Genomic DNA, 21,849 nt, shown 5'->3' with positions numbered 1-21,849 from the left:
TATATATATATATATTTTTTTTTTTTTTGCTTTTTTTTTTTTTTTTTTTTTTTTTTTTTTTTTTTTTTTTTTTAAGGTTTGATTTAGTGACTTAAGATCTACGTATGCCTCTACATACAAACAATACAACAGCAATCTACCAGGAAAGCAACAAAGTATTGTTTCTCATATTTAGTTTACTGTTTAAGTCACAATTGACTAAGAAAGACATTATTACTTGCTGAGACATTGTTCTTCAAAGTGGACCTAAAATTATCACCAAACTCTTTGATTTACCATTTTAGGTGCTGTAAATAACACCATTTTGGTAGAATTGTGATGGGACTAGCAAGGGTGGAGGTATAGTATGAAGATAGAATTAGATACATATCCATATCTCAACGTGTCAAATTTCACTGGACACTCGACACAAACTCATCTAGTTAGATATTGTTCTTCAAAGCAGATCATATTTTTTCACCAAACTCTTTGATCTATCATTAAAGCTGCTGCAAATGAAATAGCACTATTTTGCTAGATTGAATAGGGACTAGGAAAGGGGGAAAGTATAGTTTTAAGATTGAATCATAGAACACAGTTGATTTGACAATGTGGTCCTCTTGGCCTAAATTTTATCTGAATCCTATTTATAAGATAGGGTGTGAGTTATGAGGACTGTCACAGTCACTGGCCTGAATTATCTTGTAGGGCCTCATATGCGGGCCTATGTTCTTTTCTTTTCATTTTTGGGTCAGCGGGCCATATACATTGGACAAAAATAGTTTTAAGATAGAGTCTTATATTAATAATTAGAGAGCAGGTGTTTAAATGGAATAAGATGGTATCACACCTCATAAACAAAAAAAAAAATTGTATCACATCTAATGGGCCCTAATAATAAGTTCAAAAGTGAGTTCTAATTGCCGCTTTGTAACTGAATTGACACATTTTCATGAACAAAGTGTTTGGGGGGTTTAGAAAGGAAAGGAAAGGGTTTGAGCTATTAATTATTTCTCAAAAAAAAGAGTGAATTCTAGTTATTGGTAAAATTTCTTATGATTGAATAAAAAATCTAGGGTTCGATTCCTGCCTACACAAAAAATCAATTGATGTCTTGATTTAATGATAAAGAAAGCAATCATCAAAAGTGGTCATTTATTGTAGGGCCTCATATGTGGGCCGATGTACATTTCTTTTCAGTGGGCCATATACATTGGACAAAAATGATATTAGGATAGTCTTATATTAACAATTAGAGAGCAGGTGTTTAAATGGAAGAAGATTGTCTCACATCTCATCAAAAAAGAAAAAAGATTGTATCACATCTAATGGGCCATAATAATAATTTAAAAGTGGATTTAAATTAACTCAACTAGTAAAATCTCTGACAGTTGAATAAGAGATCTGGAGTTTGATCCCCGTATACTCTAAAAACTGATTAGTATTTTGATCAGATGATAAGAAGGGTAATTATAAAAAACGGACGTCATATGTTAAAACTCTATCAAATTAATAGTAATAAGTTCTTACATTCCATTAAAATATAAAACAAAAAAAGTAAAAATAAAAATAAAATCAGATGTACTAAGTTTTTTTTTTTTAATTAATAATAATTATATTCAAGAAAGATGGGAGGGTTCAGAGCTATTTCTATTTTCATAACTTGAGGGCCATCCCAACTAAAATGAGCAACCTAACTTGCAATAGTATCGACTATCCTAAGTTCTTCATCGTTTTTTCCTTCTCGACAAATCCTAATGCAAGGTTTTATAATCTATATAAAACCTTATATAATTTATAATACAAAGTTAATTATAGTTATTCACCATAATAAATTATTAATGATCATTTGTAATCTATATTCTAAACTTCAATTTAGCAACAACAAAAAAAAATTCTAAACTTCAAAATTCTATTATTAATATTATAATTTGAAATTAATTTGCAATATCTAACATACCATTTTTTTTTTTTCAGAGAGTTTCAATCTATGGCGTCTGCTCCTGATGATAACTCTTTATCAACAATATCTAACATACCGTTTAAATCAACGTCTAATCTTATGTTTTGGCTGGAATAAGAGGCAAAAAGATGGGAAGAGTCTAAGCCACGATTCTCCCCCCTCTCTTTTGTCCTAATTAATAGATTAATGGTCTTCTCAAAAACAAAAATAAAGAAAAAGAAAAAGAAAAAAAGATTAATGGACAAATATCAATCCTAAACCATGAAACTATTAGTATATTCACTCTAAATTATAAAACGTTTGTAATTATCACCATGATTCGGAATTTATCTATTGATAATTTGGACATTGATGGATAATTTGATAGTGCAAATTTATATTGAATGAAGTTTTTTTTTTTTTTTTTTTTTGAGAAGATATTAATTGTAAGCTATTTATAAATTTTTGTGTATATTATAATTATCCTCACAATTTATAGTGAATAATTAGGTAGGTTGACCGTGAGCATCCACGTCCAATTTTTTTGTTAGGATCATAATAATAAACTCTTCACTAGTTTTACGCATGCACGCACATATGCACGCATGTGCGCATGTGCTCGTGTGTGCGCGCACACACAACTCTTCACTAGTCCTCACATTTTGGGTAATAAATATTGAAATTAAATTTAAAACATTATTAGTAATATTCATAGTATAATGTATAAGATATAGAATACATGCAAATTTCATTCAGGTCAAAATTAAAAAAAAAAAATTATTTTTAAATATGACATATAAAATTGAAATAAAAAAAAATTAACACTTGCATATATTATATATTTGAACAAAAAAATTGGGCCTAAAAGAACTATTATATATGTTAAGATATTATTTTTATTATATTCTAAATTTTTATGGGATATATTCTTATTTATTAGTATATTTACGTTGCCTTAATATAATTTTATAAGATGTTATAATAAATCAACTAATTGAGTATTTATTAGATTTTTATATTCTTATTTTTTTGTATTTTTAATTAAAATATATAAAAATGAATGAATAAGATGATATTTAATATATTCTTTCATTCGCGTATTTGACTGGGAAAAGACAAAATAACGAATGGTGTTTATTGTTTCATATTGTGAGGACGCGATTTGTAACGACCCGTAACGGGGTTGGGTTCGCACGTAAAAAGGTCAAAACAATATGATTTGTAGAACGTGGGTGTAAAGAACTGGGTTAACTTTTGTATAATAAAAAGATTCACTCTCACGTATATTGAAAGTCTAAAGTTGGCACAACGATTGTTTTTCTTTGGTAATCGATACAGTTCTGTTTTCTCTCTTTTTGCTCTTTTCCTTTGTCTATGTTTTTCTTTCTTTTTCTTTCTGTTCCGATCCCCCTTTTGCATGTTCTTCTTTCAGTTTATATACCACCCTTTGCCTTCCATCCTCACCGCACACGTGTAGGTTGGGTTCAGAGGATTTTTTTCTGTCCCATCTAGCACTTACAGCTGCCTCCTAACTGTTCAGGTATCACCTCCACATTAATGCGGCCAGAGAGTTGGTTGAGAAGTCATTAATGTGGAGGCAGCTGTGGTTATAGATATTTGTTTATCTTTTTCCTTTTACCCTTGGTCTGTGATCCTATCTGTATTGGTGACATAATTTTGAGGCCCGGCTGCAACAAGACCGCGCCGTGTCCATCCTCGGACGCATAGTGCCGATGAGTATGGCGTCCTCGGACGAATACAACACCTCACTCTCGTGATATTAACTACCACCCCTTGCAGTAATTACCTCATGACCTGACTTGGCCTCCTCGAACGGACATGCATCCTCGGATGGGCCACAAGCCCAACAATCTTGACCTTAATGGGCCTTTTGATCGAATGGCCCCCACACATATTATTATAATTTAAAATAATTTTACTTTAATTTATATGAAATCTAATATGAATACGTAAATATATATTATATATGACAACAATATCCACTCATTTAATTATAAAAAACTATCAAGAAAATTCAATCTCATAATAAAATTATGAAAATATATAAATAAATTAAAAATATTGATTATTTTTGGCAACTTTGAAAATAGGCTCTTATTCATTTATATATATATATATATATATATATAACGACTTCATTACATACTAACTATTTTGTTACAAAATAACTCAACCTTATCCGAAGCCAATAAATTCTCTATACCACAAATGGTAGCATGATGGGTAGATTCAGTACGTAAAGAGGCACCAAATTTGGCCAATAAATTAACACATTAGTTGGTTTCCTTGAAGATGTGATTGTCAACTTAAAAATAGCATGAACCCTGAGCTCTACATCCAGCTCAACACAAATCGAACCAATCCCTTTTTTTTTTTTTTGAGATAGTTTTAATTTGGCATCTTTATCATCAAACCAAGATACCATTTAGTTTATGGTGGAGATAGGAATTGAACCTCAAATCTCTTATTCAACCACAAAAAATTTTATCAACTGAAACTCACCATCAGAGACTTTAACCCCAAGCTTAATTGTCAAAATGTTTTTATATAAGTACAGTATATAAAAAATAAAAAATAAAAAATAAACATTCAACATATATTTTATACATTAGAATTATAAAAATATAATAAAAAATACAAACATACAGTGTATATAGTATGATTTAGAGATTGAAAAGGGTCACATGGCGCTAAAAGAATATGCAGCTAAAAAAAAGTGTACGAGACGAGTGTAGTCGGGGGTTGGTAGGGTGTCAAAACGTGAAGTGGGGGAAGGAATATGCGAAAGGTCCAAAAGGAAAAAGGCCAAATCTCATGAACCCAAAAAAGATACCTCACCCTAATATTTTTTCCCTTCAGCATAGCCGCACCCTTATCACACACTCTCTGAGCAAATAACAACAACATTTCAGAGTTCAGATTTCTAAACTCACTCACAAATCACTATATATATATATATTAAGACAAACAAAACCGTCTCAACGTCAAGCTCTACTCTCTCTCTCTCTGTCTCTCTCTCTCTCTAGATCTCTCTCTCTGAGTGAAACTCGAAGCTCCAATCGTCACCATGGGTAATCTTTTCGTTTCCTTCACTTCGATCTTTTTCTTTTATTCTTATTCTTATTGTTAGGTTTAAATCTAATGGTTTTCAATTTGTATTTGATTTTCATTTTGAATCGCAAAAGTTTCTTTCGGATTTTTGTTTTTGTTTTTGATTTATATGTAATGGAAAAGGTTCGGATTAAATTTCATTTTGAATCGCAGAAGTTTCTTTCGGATTTTTTGTTTGTTTTTGTTTTTGATTCTGATGTGGTTTTGATTTGCGAGTTTGATTTGTTTGGTTGTTGATGTTGTTGATGATGATGATGGTGATGATCGCAGCTAGTGAGAATCCATTCAAGAGCATATTGAAGACGCTGGAGAAGCCAGGCGGTGGTGAATTCGGCAAGTACTACAGCTTGACAGCTCTCAATGATCCGAGGATCGGTTAGTAGTATTTCCATTTGGTTACTGAGAGAATTGCTAGGAAAATCAATGTAAGATCTTATAGTTTATGGTACTCTCAGGCTAATTGATCCTTTGGACTGGTAGTAGTAGCCTTTTGTTTTTGTTTTCGTAGCTCTCAGTAATGATTTAATTTAAATTTCTTTACGTTAGGTTAATTAATTAATACGTTAGGTATGGTAGATCAATTACAAATGATAATACATATTATAATATGAATGTATTGGATTTTATTATTTTAGTAATGATATAATAATCCTGCTCAAAATGTTGTGATCAATATGACTTTAGATGGAAATGTTAAGAACTATTTTGTAATTATACTAATATTTATTGTAAACGGCATTAGCCGACCCCAAAAAAATTGAGATTAATGCCTAGTTAAACTGATATTTATTGTAATTGGCGTTAAGTGATTTTTAATTAGAACTATTAATTGATTTATTTTTTCCGTGGAATGGTGTTGCCTGTTTGGTGTGGATTTTTAGACTTTTGATGATTCGATTGATGTTTGTGTTGCAGATAAACTTCCTTACTCTATTAAGATACTTCTCGAATCGGCAATTCGTAATTGCGATGAGTTTCAGGTTAAGAGTAAGGATGTTGAGAAGATTATTGATTGGGAGAACTCTGCTCCCAAACTGGTTGAAATCCCATTCAAGCCTGCTAGAGTGCTTTTGCAGGTGAGCTATGAGTAGTGATTTGATCTTGTTCTATGAGATTTTGGGGAATGTTGTCTATGAAAGGTTGACATCATTGTGATGTATATCTTGTGCTCAGGATTTCACTGGGGTACCTGCTGTTGTTGATCTTGCTTGCATGCGAGATGCTATGAACAGGCTTGGTGGTGATTCTAATAAAATTAACCCTTTGGTGAGTTACCCATGGATTGACTCAGATTGGCATATCTAGCTCTCTATTTGTTTAAAGTTTCCGTTTTATTTATTTTTTTCCTTTGGTTTCGTGTTTATGGGAAAGTGCCAATCAATACAAGGCTATATAGATTGATTTGGTGTAGTGGTGAACATGTTTTAGAGATGGTAATATAAACATTTTGTAAATGCAGGTTCCTGTAGATCTTGTCATTGATCACTCGGTTCAGGTTGATGTGGCGAAATCAGAAAATGCGGTGCAAAAAAATATGGAATTTGAATTCCAGCGAAACAATGAGAGATTTGGTTTTCTCAAATGGGGTTCAAATGCATTTCATAATATGCTCGTTGTTCCTCCTGGATCAGGGATAGTTCACCAGGTAATTGCATCATTTGAGGAGTGCACTTGATACTGCTTTGCTATAGATGCATCTTGTCATGATCTGTGGTCTGCTAGGTTTGTGAAGATCAATTTCTGATAGCTTTCTGCAATTCCCATAATCTTGCAGTGAATTTGAGGTTTGTGATGTTGATTACAGGTCAATCTTGAATACCTAGGCAGAGTCGTCTTCAACACAGACGGCATGCTTTACCCTGATAGTGTTGTTGGAACAGATTCACACACAACTATGATAGATGGATTGGGTGTTGCTGGATGGGGAGTTGGCGGGATAGAAGCAGAAGCTACTATGCTTGGCCAGGTAAAAAAGAGTTTGATAAGTTATTCTGTATGACTGTATCTTGTTATTGGAGCTGGAAAATGGAATGTTTCTTTGTTTGAATGTTTAAATAACACAAATTTGTTACTTTCTGCAATATTCTTGTAGATATCAACTCTTTCGTTGCCTATATTGAAATAATTCATGAACACAAACACATATATTTGCAAATGCTCCTCGAGTTTTGTCTAATTGCACTTCTTTCTTCAGAGCAAATATTTATTTTTATAGTATTCTTTTTTATGCAGCCCATGAGCATGGTCCTGCCTGGTGTGGTGGGGTTTAAATTATTAGGAAAACTGAGAGAAGGTGTGACAGCTACCGACTTGGTTTTGACAGTAACTCAAATGCTTAGGAAGCATGGAGTTGTTGGCAAGTTTGTGGAGTTCTATGGTAAACCCATTAAATTAATTATGTTCAAGTTCTATTTTAGCAATTTTGGTGGTCATTATTGTCTGTTTTGCCAATCTATCTAACAGTAGATGTTGGCCTTTACTCTCTTGTGCAGGGCAAGGCATGAGTGAATTGTCACTAGCAGACCGTGCCACTATTGCCAATATGTCTCCCGAGTATGGTGCAACCATGGGCTTCTTTCCTGTGGATCATGTTACTCTGCAATATCTGAAATTGACTGGCAGAAGTGATGACACTGTAAGACATTATTGAATCATTTTATTGTTATTTCCTTTTTGACATAAATTAACTTGTAAATTCTCATGCAGATTGCTACGATTGAATCCTATTTACGGGCTAATAAGATGTTTGTGGACTATAGCGAGGTATGCATACAACTTATGTTAGATACAACATTCCTGCAGTGTATACAATAACATGGGTTCTGACTATAAATCTGCTGCCTGAACTCAGCCCCAAGTTGAGAGAGTTTACTCCTCTTATCTAGTGCTTAATCTTGAAGATGTTGAACCTTGTATATCTGGTCCAAAGAGGTACATTATACAATATAATTTTAAACTTTCAGTCGCACACTTCATATGAACTGTACCATTTTCAATCTTCCATGATTTGCCACTCAAAATCAGATTCTTTGCAGGCCGCATGATCGAGTTCCTCTAAAAGAAATGAAAGCGGACTGGCAAGGATGCTTAGATAGTAGAGTTGGTTTCAAGGTAGGACCTATTTCAAACTTTAAGAAAATCGTGGTTAATTGTCAGGGTCATTAAGCTGCCAAGTGCGTAGTTGTGTGGGACTACTCAAGTGTATTCCAGAATTTTGTTCTGGCACTGCTAAACATTGCATGAGGAAAAAAAAAAAAAAAACCTATAAATATTGGAGAAAAATATCATTTTACATTGAGTGTTAAGAAATATTATATTATGTCCATAGCTTCAAAATTGAAAAGAACATAAGTATATGTATCCTCTTTTCTAAGATTATGTTAAGGATAGGAAGTATATAAAACAAATACTTGAGAAAGATCATAAATGTCTCAGTCCAATAGTAACACGAAGATGAATATAATCAGTATATTTATAATAATAACAATCTACTAATGGGGTGGTTCCAGGTTGTCACTTCCATATTAGGCCCAGTCCACATGGAATTCTCAGTTTTACCTAAAAATGGTTAGCAATGTTTTTTTTGTTTTTTTATACTTGCTGCAGAAGAAGTGGAAAATTGTGAAGCTATAAGGGAGAAGCATCAGAGCTTGATCCATTCACCTTCCCCTAATAATGTGATTCATATCTGTTTTTCAATTTCTGGGGACAATCCATTACTTTGTTGTCAATGATTTCTTTCCTTCTTGTACTTTTGGTTTTGTGCTAGCATCTGCATGTTTCCTTTATTATTTTCTGTCTGGTGAATTGGGTATTTATACATGCACATAATGTGTTACCATGGGACTGTTACTTAATGACTGCTGTTAATTAATATAACAGTTACCACTGCCTCCCTCTTCTCTTTGAGCTTACTTTTCTTGCATGATATATAACAGGGCTTTGCTGTACCGAAGGAATCTCAAAAGAAAGTTGCAGAGTTCACATTTCATGGGACCCCAGCACAGCTTAGGCATGGGGATGTTGTTATTGCTGCTATCACTAGTTGCACAAATACTTCCAATCCTAGTGTAATGCTTGGAGCTGCACTGGTTGCGAAGAAAGCCTGTGAACTTGGATTGGAGGTTAGATGTCTCTACCTTTGTGTGCCTCTGCATGTTCCCCTACACTAGTTGTCCTTATGGGTAATAAGAAAAGAAAGTATGCAAGATTCAATAAGAAGATCTGTCTGAAGAGATACTCAGTTAATAAATTTTGTGTTAGATGAACTGCATTAGCAAGCACTCAGAGTGGGATAGCATGAGATATGCTAAAAGACTCCATATGTCTATTTGGAATACCATGTGACTGATGATGTTGGTTGGATATTTGTTTTGTCTGCTTTGTTGTTCAATCACGTGAAGTTTTGCATTTAAGATTTTTTTTTTTTTCCTTTTTTGATAATTTATAGAAGTTTTATAAGTAATAAAAGTACTTCATGTTCACGATAATGAACAAAAGGTACTAGAAACAATTACAAGCAAATCAAAAGAAATTGTTGAAGGCAAAGCAATGAGTATTTGAGTGTGCATTCTATATCAATTGTTTTGCACTTACATATGATGATATATCTTTTATCAGGTGAAGCCATGGATTAAGACAAGTCTTGCTCCAGGTTCTGGTGTTGTAACCAAATACTTGCTAAAGAGGTACTGTTTAGGTGATTTAAAATGCCATTTTCAGAATTCGCTCACGCACATCCATATGCATAATTCCTGAGTCATATTGTGTCTGCAGTGACTTGCAGAAGTATTTAAATCAGCTAGGGTTTCATATAGTCGGGTATGGTTGCACAACTTGCATTGGAAATTCGGGAGATCTTGATGAAGCTGTGGCATCAGCGATTACTGAAAATGGTAGATATTTTGTTGTGCTTAGTGTTTGTTTGGATGCCATCCATAAGAGTTTTTCAAGGTGAAGTTGTTGATCTTGTGCATAATTCCAGATATTGTAGCGGCAGCTGTATTGTCTGGAAATAGGAATTTTGAGGGTCGTGTGCATCCTTTAACAAGGGCTAATTATCTTGGTTCTCCTCCACTTGTGGTTGCATATGCTCTTGCTGGGACGGTATGTTGCTTGTATCTTTGCGTATCTTTGCAAACACCTGCACTTGAGAGTATCTCTCATTTGGGGACAATGGTGCAGGTAGATATTGATTTTGAAACAGAACCAATCGGGTTGGGGAAAGATGGAAAGAAGATATTTTTCAGGGACATTTGGCCATCCAATGAAGAAGTAGCTAATGTGAGTTGTTCAACCTGCTTAAGTATTACTTTTACATCCAGATTTAAAGATCATTAGCATTCTCATTTTTCTTCTTTCAAATCCTTTCATCAGGCTGTACAATCAAGTGTGCTGCCTGATATGTTTAGAGCTACATATGAGGCAATCACAAAGGGAAATCCCATGTGGAATCAATTATCAGTACCTTCTGGCACTCTCTATGCCTGGGACCCAAAATCAACTTACATACATGAGCCACCATACTTTGCAGATATGAGTATGTCTCCTCCAGGCCCTCATGGAGTAAAGAATGCTTACTGCTTGCTCAACTTTGGCGATAGCATTACGACTGACCACATCTCACCAGCTGGTAGCATCCACAGAGACAGTCCAGCAGCCAGATACCTTCTGGAACGCGGGGTTGATAGGAGAGATTTCAACTCTTATGGAAGTCGCCGTGGTAATGATGAGGTGATGGCAAGGGGCACCTTTGCCAATATTCGCATTGTCAACAAACTATTGAAAGGAGAAGTTGGACCAAAAACCATTCATATTCCAACTGGCGAGAAACTCTCTGTGTTTGATGCTGCTATGGTAATTTCCTCTAAGCTCGCCTTTTACATATGGTTGTTAATAAATGATATTTAGCCTCTGATTCATGAACAGAAATATTGAAAGGAACAGTCTGAACAGATGGTAATGAAATGTTTAAAATTATTAATTATTGCCCTGTGTATGCTCCAACATTGGTGCCATCCAAACTAACTTATATTTTCATGTAGGATTATCAGTCATTTAGTTGTGATACATGGGTTTGTCACTGAATCCTAGTTTAACCAGTGATGTTTATTAAGGACTTTCATTCACTGTACGGTTGTCCATGTGCTGGATACTCTTTCTCACCCTGTTGAGTCTTATAAGTCTGTTTAGAAACTGATTTATTTTAATGCTTTTGATTGCTGCCCAAGTTTTTATCTTTTAACTTTATGAAGCACTCCTAGAAGAATTCAGAAATGTGTGCATCAGTTTTTTCAATTATTTTTCTTTACAGAAATACAAGAGTGAAGGGCATGATACGATAATTCTGGCTGGTGCTGAGTATGGGAGTGGAAGTTCTCGTGATTGGGCTGCCAAGGGGCCAATGCTACTGGTACACCTTATATAGTATTTCATTTCATTCAATTTCCAGTTTGTTTACAGGCTGAAAATAACTTTTTCAGTTTGTTTCGGCTTTAATATGATGGCTTTAAATGATAATTGTCCCCAGGGTGTGAAAGCAGTGATAGCAAAGAGCTTTGAGCGTATTCATCGCAGTAATTTGGTGGGCATGGGTGTCATTCCACTATGTTTTAAGGCTGGGGAGGATGCTGACACTCTTGGGTTGACTGGCCATGAACAATATACCATCGATCTTCCAAGCAGTGTGAATGAGATTAGACCAGGTCAAGACGTCACAGTGGTGACTGACAATGGCAAATCATTCACATGTACACTAAGATTTGATACTGAGGTAACACAGATTAGACCAGCCTTTTCTCATTTTTATGTCTTTTCACAGATGAAAGTACTGGTTTCTTAAAATTTTCCATTCAAACATTATGTTTTTATTAGGGGGGGTTGAATAACATAAAGTTTCGGTTACTTCCATGCAGGTGGAACTGGCATATTTCGATCATGGAGGGATTTTACAATATGTCATCCGAAACTTGATCAATGCAAAGCATTGAATTAGCCACGTAAATCAGCAAGCCATGTTGATGGCTTTGTGCCTGCCTCTAATTTTTGGCCATCCAAATAATCCATATGGGCGAGGAAACACACACAACGTTGTTTCCAATTTGGAGCATACCCTAAGCAATTTTATGAATAAAATGTAAGGAACTGGTGGAAATATCCTAGTGTTTGACATGAATGGATCATTTATAATACGAAATTCCCAATAGTATTTGATTCAGTGTTCATCTTATTTATTTAATGTTGGGAGTTTTGATTACAGGTAAAAAATGGCTCGTAATACCACTTTAATTTGATAGGTTGAGGATGCCAACTACTTCTACGAATTCTCATATAGCTCTTAACTATTAATGCAATGCATTAAGTGTGTGTTTGGCATAGGCTTAAAGCCAATTTTTTTTTATTCAGCTTATTTTTGCTAACATTTATGAGTCTCATTGCACTTTTTGGTATTATTCATGAGTTTCATTGTATTATATCAACTACTTTTTAATTTTATCTACAGTATTTTCAGCAAAATATTTTCAATTTCAACTATATAAGCTGTTCCCAAACATACGAACTAGTGTCTTGAATTAATTGAGATCATAACAGCAACCCAAGGAAAAGCATATGTCTGCAAATTAAATGACCTTTTATAAGCTTGTATTGCTATGCAAGTCCTATCTAATTTTGATAGTTAGAATCATATAAGAATCGAACGTAAGATTTTCCATTATGGCAAAAATAATGAGGGAGGGGTTTCATCAAGCTTCGTGAATCAAATCCGGGCTAACCAACCTAGTAGATTGCTTGCATTGATTAGAGGCGTCTTGCAGTTTAGAATTTTACCGCCACCCAAACCTGATTTGATTATTTCCCATTGCCAAACCTCAATTCATTTATGACATAATGTGCCTTGCAAAGGATAAAGTATCTACGGATCGCCCCACATTTTGTAAACCCAATACTTCTATGGAACCCATACGTTGTGAGGGGGTGTTTCATATGCTCTCTATCTCCTAAGATAAATATTCCTTGAAAAGACATTGATGAATGCGGCAGCATCTTTCAAAACATTCTCGTTGTACCTAGAAACAAGGTACATATCTCCATTATAAAATCAATCCTCTAAAGACACACTAGACACGTTTTTAAATAGTTATCACGCAACCACGATTACTGGGCACCGGTCAAGTCATGGTAGTCCTTTTTTTCTTTTTCTTTTTTTTTGAAACAAAGTCATGGTAGTCCTATCAGGAATCTAATTCCAATAGTAAATGGGCAGTCAGCTTAACAAACTGACATTCATGTACCAAAGAAATATGGGTATGGACCATCTATTTTTACAAAATATTTTTTCAAGAATTGAAAAAGCTGTCAATATTTTTTCAATTCTCAAAAAAAAAAATTTCAAAAATAATTTATTACTGTGTGCCGGCACACATTAGCAAAATCCAAGAAATATAAAAAAAAAACACATTATATAAATATTTACAAACAGAAATAAATGTACCAAAGAAATATAAAAGAAAGCACATTATCTTTCATTGATTGTAATATTCTGTTTCACAAAGGGCACGTTTCTTATCAACAAATGTTCTAAACCTATTGATGATTTAAACACCCATAAACATTTTCATTTTTTTATTATATTGGTAGTCATAAAAATCTAAAGGGCTCACAAGGAAAAAATGCAAGTTAGCAAAAGGTGGAACTACATCAAAATTATGGCAAATTTATAGCATGAAGGCATCGAGCTGGTATACAAGGTTACATACGAGACTTTTAAGCCCAATAGCGCTGGAGCTCTGACTGAGAGATAAAAGTACAACAATGAGATGAGAACTCATTTAAACCTGCCCAAGAAACAAGCATTAAGGACACCTGACAGGTTTTCAATTGAGGATAAATATTATTATAATCTAAACCAACCAAGCAATTTCTAATTCAAGAACATATCACAAAAAAAAATGTAAAAGATAAGAAATCAATTAAAAGAGGGATTCGTTTTTTCAACTAATAGATTCATTTATCAAGATTGCAGCTTCTCACATTAAGCAGCCAGACCTTACCTACATTGACCAGGTTTTTTAGTTTTTCTTCCTTTATTTATTTGTTTTTATTTAAACAAGACATCAATCCAATAGTCTCCAGCATCAAAATTACAACAAATTTTTTAAAATCATATCAGATGCAATGCAAGGCTCAAAATATTTTCCAGTGCCCCACATTAAAAATCCTTTCATTTGCTTCAAAAAAGGCCGAAGATAAACTGCTGATCAGGCCCTTCAGTGTATGACCAGTGGGCTTGTAGAGGAACTAAAACTACAAAAGAAGAACAAGCTTCACAAACACAAATTGCATGCTCAAAATTTTGTGTTCAAATAATTGGGGGAGGGGGGGGGGGGGGGGGATCTGAACCCTGGATGTTTCTGTTTGAAACACCAAGAGGTTACAAACACAAGGATCTTGGCATGTGTTCAGATATTCAAAGCTGACAAATATTTATCTTCTGCAGTCTGTGGTGCACAAAACTAGTTCTTTTTTTCTTTTCTTTTTTTGGTTAAGTAAAACTAGTTCAAATATTGTTAGATTGTCAACTGCATATCCAGGCTAGTAGTAAATGAAATGCAAATATAAACTAACTACAACTAGAGCCCACACAATCAATCTCCGTGAAAGCTAGCATGCTGATCTAAAATCATCAAGCTTTAATATAAATATTTAGAAGAGCATATAGACCATATCAATATTTGTTCCTGTTGTTTCAGTTGTGGCTTTACTAATAACAGTAGGAGTTAAAATCTAGAGTTTGTTAGTTATTCAAACACAACTTTTCCTATCAAATATTGAAAAATTCTTCTGGTCTCAATTTCAAGTCCAACCAAAAAGCTAAAACCTATGCATGTCATTTGCAAGATATTCATTTTAAATAATGGTTTGTGGAATTTACATTTGTAAAACACCAGCCATCATCAAGGATGTTAGATTACATGATTAAATTCACAATTTCCTAACTTAAACCTTTTGGGAAAATCAATTATTTATCTTGGCATTAGAGCAGGTCTCGGGTTCAAGCCCGGTCTCCACCTTACCTCCCATTTAAAAAATTCTCATGTATTGAGCCTTGCTTAATAAAGACAGTTTAGGCCCACTCGTTAAAGGAGAGTGTAAGATTAAATGATCAAATTCATCATTTCCTAATAGCTTAAGCTTTTGGGACAATTAATAATTAATCAAAGGACTTAACCATTTATAACACCAGCTTATCATTCTCAAGTTTTATGTTTCACTTTTAATTTTAGGAAGAAAATGGTGTCAATTGTAGGTAAACAAGATAACAGAATATCCTGATAGATAAGCTTGTCAACAATGTATCAGCTTCACTTTATGTCAATATCTCTACATGTATGCAACAATCAATATCTTGATGTCTGTAACTAAACACATCTTGTATATCAACTCATATGTATTTCTATTTCTAATAACCACTAAATTGCTAGTTTAAAATGAGATACTAAAGATTTCTTAATTATCTATTCTGGGAATACAAAATTACCTTTAACACAGTAGCTCAAATCTTGTACTCATTTACACGCACCCATTTTGTAGCTGACCACTTGTTCCCCTTGATCACAGGGCAACCACCTGAACAAAACAGAAGAATAGAACTCAACATTAACAATTGAATGACGACTCAGCATATTGTGAATAATTAACTAATAAAGTGATAATTAAGATGTGCCTCATAAAATGCAGTAGTACACACACAAGGGAAATGCCACTTTTGAATATGAAGGCATATTGGCCTGGAAATGACTGAAAAGTGAAAAACTGAACTAGGTGCTTCAGCATCTGAATGATTAACAATGATAACTAACCGTGCAAACTTGATGGATCTAGACTAGCATCAGGCTTCATGCTCCAGAAAAGCAAAGCATCACCCATCTTTGGTTTAACAGAAAGTCCTTCTTTTCCGCAATCAGATAGCTCATTCCACCAAGGCACCGCGCTAATATTCCCCTTGGCCGAAGGAAACACTGTCTCACCCCCTTCTTCAACGTCTGAGCTGTACCATTATGAAAGAAGATACTCTATTGAAAGAAAATACTTGGGCCTCCAAAAATTTACAAGGCAGAAATTTTATGTCACTTACAGATACATAAGAACTGTAGCCATACGCTGACCCCCATTTTTAGTGTTGAACTCATCAAGGAAGTAGTCATAGTGAGGCTCATATTTCTGTCCAACTTCATAGTGGAGCACTTGAACTCCTTCCCCGTGATCTGTTTATGATCAGCTTAATTATACAAGACAGATAACAGATAAAAATCAAAAGCCACACTTTTTTCCCTTCCTGTTCCCTCATTCTTCCATAGACCATATTGAGAATAAAGCTTCATTTCCATCTTTGTCGTTTTCAAATAGAAATATATATTCTTTAAAAAAAAAAATTAACTATTCCCAAATTCCTTCTTATCAAGAGAAAATGGTGTGCCTAAGAGAGAAACATGAGAAAAAAATCAAAATTTGAGGATTTGACAATAAACCATAATGAAAGAAGGTAAGTAAGAGTGAGACAAGAAAAATTCATTCCGAATTTAAACAAAGATGAAACAGAAACTTCCATTTTGATCAACAAAAACATAAAGAAACATTGGAGGTTCAAACCACATACCCATAGGTAAAAAGGTGAAATCAGCAATCTTTTTCTCAATGTTCCTAATAATCTTATCACGTCCTCTTGCCAGAAATGTTCCAGAGCTTGTACGAACCCTGAATTTAAACAAAATATTACACATATGATGGTAATTTTAAAATAAAAAAATAAAATAATAATAAAGGCAAAGGAATGAAGATTAGGTCAAGGAAAACTTCCATCTTCAAGATTAAGCATAGTTGGCATGAGAGATGAATGGTTAGGATTGCAGACCTGCTATCTTTACTCTTTCCAGTTGCACTATCCACAACTGTTGACTTTTGCATGCTAGGCTTCGCAAGACTGATTAGATATTCACATTCCTCCTGGGTCTGCCCAAATTAGTTAACCATATTCAGCATTTGGTAAAATTTATATCACACATATCAAGGCCCAATCAAAATCAAACTCATCTAACAAAAATGCATATCAGAAGTATCCTATGACCCCGTCCAACATAATAAGCACAGACTCTAACAATAACTTGTTTTCCATTTTTTTATACTAATCAAATCATGAGATTGCATGACTTGAACTACCCTTCTATCTAAATTGTTGACACCCAAGGACCTCAAAAATTCAAGTGTACTTGTAGAATGAGTTGTCAACCTTTAAAAAAAAAAAAACTATTCTTGTGCATTAAATTTGTATGTATGCAATAGGCTTTTCTTCTTACTGGATGTACTGGGATGTGACTTTCACCTTTGCCTGTACTGAATTTCGCATGTTCTTCCAATAATTCACATATAAATCTGAAAGATTGAAGTCTTAAAAACCCATTTTCAGTTGGGGCACAAAACTTAGGTACAGTTTCTTTTTTTCTTCTTTTGGATAAGTAATGAAAAATATAGTGTCACCTAAGTATACAGGAAGTATACATCAAGGAAAAAGTACAATAAAGTGCAAAAATTACAAGAGTCCATTAAATCATGAACTGAAAAAAAATAAACTAAATAAAAGAACGATATCCTAACATTGCAACCCAATCCAAAAGAGTCTTAAAGAAGAAAAGTATAAGATCTGAAACTGTTTTTTTCAGAATCCTCAAAGGTCCGGTTATTTCTCTCCTGCCAAATGCACCACATCAAACAATGTGGGACAGCCATCCAAATAGTACAGTTTCTTAGTTTCTACACATTAGGTTCCTCAATTAAATTCACCCATGTGGTTGTATTGCCATTGCCAATAGGTCATATGGTTGAATTTAATTGTCCTTAAGAGAAGATAACACGGTCTCTATTTCTTATTGGTCAATACAACAAATAGCATACAACACATATAGATCTGTAGCTAAGTTTGACCTTTTTAGTTACAGTTTTTGCCGCAATTCTAGCAAATATTTTTCCTCTTCCTTAATATATAATGCAGATAACGCCAATATAACACAGAATAATTGAATCAATTTCCCCGATCAAACAGAAATTACACTACATGAACATGAACATTTTGGAGATTCAAATTCAATTCACATGAAAGATGCATATCTTAGTTGTTATAATCAAGATAAATAACGCAACATTAATATAAACAAAATTAATCAACATTAACAGCTTAATCTTATCTTTATTTATTCACACACACAATTCAATTACAACAAAAATAAAATAAAAAATAAAAAGCTAACCAAGAAATTGTGGTAAACAAAAGCTCTAGGCTCCCAAGAGATCACTTCAACCCATTGCTCTGGTCTCCCTTCCTCTACAACACTAAGAAAAATGACACAAACAAATCGCAATAATTACCGAATTGCCATTCCATTCCAATTCCAATTCAATTCAACCAAATAAATCAAAATTCAGAAAATAAGCTTACTCGTGGACGGTGTTGTGTACAATGGAGCTGAGATCGTTGGCCTTAGGCGAATCGGAAGCGCTTGGAATCGAGAGGATCCCTAGGGCAAGGAGAATGAGAATGACGAAGGTGCACATGATGAGCATGGTCAACATCATTGTCGACGACGACGACGGCGACGGCGGTTTCCGACCTGGTAGCCGCGAGTACCTCGGCTTCGCCATTTTTTGGTTTAAGCTTTTGGAGCTCCGAATCGAAGCGAATCGAAACCCTAGAGATCGGTCTCTCAGATCTGAAAGAAGATAACGAAGAAATTGAGTTCTGAAATTTCTACTACTACACAACGCGCCTTTAAATTTAACTGCAAAAACTAAAAAGTCTTTGAAAGAGAGAGAGAGAGAGAGAGACAAAAGGAGAGAGAAATGAGATGGCCTGTTAATTAATGTTACTGTCTAATTGGTACTGCTTGCATTTAAAGTTTTAAACTATGAGTACTTCCTTTATCACTATTCAAATGATAGATAAATTTCTATCCAAAGAAAAAAGATAAATAAGAAATGAATTAATTTCCATTTTTGTTTTTTTTGTTTTTCATTACAAGACAGCACCTTTTCATATATTTGTGTGAGTAATGTCATAAATATTACCTATTTTATTAAGTAATTATTATAAACTGATTTGTTACCAATTAAAAAAAATGATTTAAACATTTATTTATTATCTTAGATTTATTACACAATTATTACAAATTGAAGAAAATTATTTATTATTTTTGGTTTTTAATTTTTTGTAATAAAATTGATAGTCCTTTTAATATCAATGCACACCCTTGGTGCGATGGTCAAGTCTCAAGGAGGAAGTTTCACACACATATACACTTAGATTAAGTTAGAGTATAATTCTATTTTGTATAAAAAAAATAGTAGTTTTATTTTTTTTTTCACAACATTTTATGCTAATAAGTTATGATGATTTAAGATCACTTTTTAATACAAAATTTTCACACATCAATTATAACTTAGTTATGAAATTGCGTGTGAATAAGGGTGAGTGTGTATCCTTAAAGTTTCTCTTTTAATTACTATTCTATATTATTATAAATGGACACGGCTTGTGTCCAATGTATTGTGCATTGATGCATTGAGATATGGACAAATGTCCAAAATTGGGCATGCCTCCAACTCATTATAAACTTATCCTAAATGCTTATCTCATTTTCTATCTTGCTCTTATAAATGCAAGGGTGTTTTTTCTTCCCTAAAATCCTAAAAACGATGACATTAAGGATAAATAGGAGAAATTGTTATTTACACTGGGAGGATTGCTGCTGTGACCCTCTCTGACCAATGAAATGATATTATCTATGCAAATGTATGTGTGAGCTTCCTAATCAGCATAAGGAATAAAAAATAAAAATTATTAGATAATGTCATATTTGCATAAATAACAACATTTTATTGGTTGAGAGGTCAAGGAAAACCTTTTGGTGGACCTAATAATTTCTCAATAAATAGAGTCACTACATAAATGTACCTAGCTGTGCGTTTATTAAAAACCTTTTATTATAGTTTTTTAACTTATTTCTTTATGTTTTTTTTTTTTTGATAAAGTCTTTTTTTTCCCCAAGTCAACTATATTTTAAAAAGCTTTTAATAGCAAATAAGCTTCTAGCTAAAAACTGTATCCACAGGGACCCTAGCCAACTTCAGAAAGCTTTGGGGGAAAAAGGAATAATGATCAAACTACCCACACAAAAAAAAAAAAAAAAAAAAAAAAAAAAAAAAAAAAAACACTCATTTTTTAGGGCCTCATGCAAGTGTTGTTAGAAGATGCACTTCTATTTTTGTATTTGAATTTGCTGTATTTAAAATATTTCATTAATTTTCCACTTTGAAGTTGAAATATTTCACATTTAAATATTTTTTTTTCTATATTCAATTTTTAATATAACATCACATGCGGTTACTTCTTCACGAGTCTTACCTCAAAAGACCTTGAAAATAAAAGGGATATTTTTTCCTAATTTTGAAAGTTGGTGACGTCTAGTGGATGATTTTATCGTTCTATTTTTAGAATACATATAGTAGTGCATTGTAAAGTGATTAAAGATAGTAATGTTTGTGTTAAAAAATAAAGGAGTAATTTTTGTAGGTTTTTTGTTATAAAAAAATAAAATAAAATAAAAACCTTCACTACATGAACCACATGATAACAAAGAAGATATATGTGGTTGGACTTGGGAATTTTGAATGACAATATTGATCATTGTATCAACTAAGAACAATTAAAGAAAATACTAAAGTTATCATAAATTTTATTACAAAAACTTTCAAATTGATGTATCAAAAATATGATTAGTGCCACTTAAGCCATATAATAAATTAATATTTAATTTTTTTTTTTTTTTGATGTGTGATTGATGACACATAAACTCATAAAAGTTATATAATAAAATTTGTAATATTTATAGCATCACTTAAGTTGGTCTTTTAAGTTTTAATCAGTAACCACTCATTGGTTGAAGTCATGAAAAAGGGACCTTCGGCTGCATGCATTCATTAATGATTGGGGTTAAGAAAATGTTTTTTGAGCATTGTCATTAATAAATAAAACAAACCACCACATACTTTTGGTGTAATGGTCACTCCATAAGTATAAGTGTTTGTGGAGTGTGGAAGGCAAGGACCGTGTTTCAAGTCTCTAGGAGAGAGTTTTCATACACATATACATTTAGATTAGGTTAGAATAAAATTTATATTTTATATAAAAAAATAATAAAAATAAAAACAGACTGCTACTGCACCACTTCAAGAGACTGGGACTTTTTTTTTTTTTTTTTAATTTGGTTAATAGTTCAGATATTGCATATTGGTGTGGGTCTTTGTGCTAATGAAGTTAGACTGAGGCCATTTTTGTTAATAAAAAAAAAAGCAACCTAACAAAGTTGACCATTCTTTCTTAACCTAAAGAAGGCTCCTGGAAAGTGCAATGTAGGCTACAAATAGGATTAAGAATTTTCTAAACATAAAAGTATCACTGTTTAACAAAGTAGGTAAATATCAGTCAAGTTGATCTGGCTTTAGAGTTTCTACTCATTAAGATAACGTTTTCCAATTTGTCTATATACACTTTGAAACACATTTATGGTCTACACTAAACATTGTAGGATCAAATGATGACATATAAGCAAAAGGTATACAACATTTAAAAGAAGATTGTGAAAAAAATTGTGAAATTTTAGAAAGATGCATGCTCATTTTTAACACAAGTCTATTGTTGACATAATTTTTTTATATACTAATTACAATTTATCACTTTTGATAAATCA

The 21,849-nt window shown here is 33.2% G+C and overlaps 2 protein-coding genes across 4 annotated transcripts; one reads left to right on the top strand and one right to left on the bottom strand.

The window, feature by feature from the left end:
* The first annotated feature begins 4,751 nt into the window (after nt 1-4,751).
* On the top strand, nt 4,752-12,269 carry LOC126690519 (aconitate hydratase 1). Its single transcript, XM_050385709.1, has 20 exons — nt 4,752-5,013; nt 5,324-5,428; nt 5,969-6,129; nt 6,227-6,319; nt 6,513-6,698; nt 6,858-7,019; nt 7,286-7,430; nt 7,546-7,688; nt 7,760-7,816; nt 7,905-7,984; nt 8,089-8,164; nt 8,992-9,177; nt 9,674-9,741; nt 9,830-9,948; nt 10,038-10,159; nt 10,238-10,336; nt 10,430-10,909; nt 11,367-11,465; nt 11,583-11,825; nt 11,968-12,269. The coding sequence occupies exons 1-20, from the start codon at nt 5,010-5,012 to the stop codon at nt 12,040-12,042; spliced, it is 2,703 nt and encodes a 900-aa protein (XP_050241666.1). The 5' UTR covers nt 4,752-5,009; the 3' UTR covers nt 12,043-12,269.
* A 1,285-nt stretch (nt 12,270-13,554) lies between these two features.
* LOC126690518 (probable prolyl 4-hydroxylase 10) lies at nt 13,555-18,968 on the bottom strand. 3 transcript variants are annotated; one of them, XM_050385707.1, is made up of 9 exons: nt 18,930-18,944; nt 18,543-18,813; nt 18,355-18,436; nt 16,965-17,062; nt 16,710-16,807; nt 16,188-16,317; nt 15,913-16,100; nt 15,591-15,679; nt 13,555-13,887 (listed from the first exon to the last, which is right to left on the bottom strand). In XM_050385707.1, exons 2-8 carry the CDS (start codon nt 18,743-18,745, stop codon nt 15,606-15,608), a joined length of 873 nt encoding a protein of 290 aa, XP_050241664.1. In that variant the 5' UTR covers nt 18,746-18,813; nt 18,930-18,944; the 3' UTR covers nt 13,555-13,887; nt 15,591-15,605. The 3 variants fall into 3 exon arrangements, with proteins under 3 accessions (XP_050241664.1, XP_050241663.1, XP_050241665.1); XM_050385706.1 differs by having other exon boundaries at nt 18,543-18,967; XM_050385708.1 differs by having other exon boundaries at nt 13,835-14,356; nt 18,543-18,968.
* Nucleotides 18,969-21,849: the final 2,881 nt, after the last annotated feature.

Source organism: Quercus robur, chromosome 6, assembly GCF_932294415.1.
Source record: "Quercus robur chromosome 6, dhQueRobu3.1, whole genome shotgun sequence".
Lineage (NCBI taxonomy): Eukaryota > Viridiplantae > Streptophyta > Magnoliopsida > Fagales > Fagaceae > Quercus > Quercus robur.
This window is presented reverse-complemented; position numbering and strand designations above follow the sequence as displayed.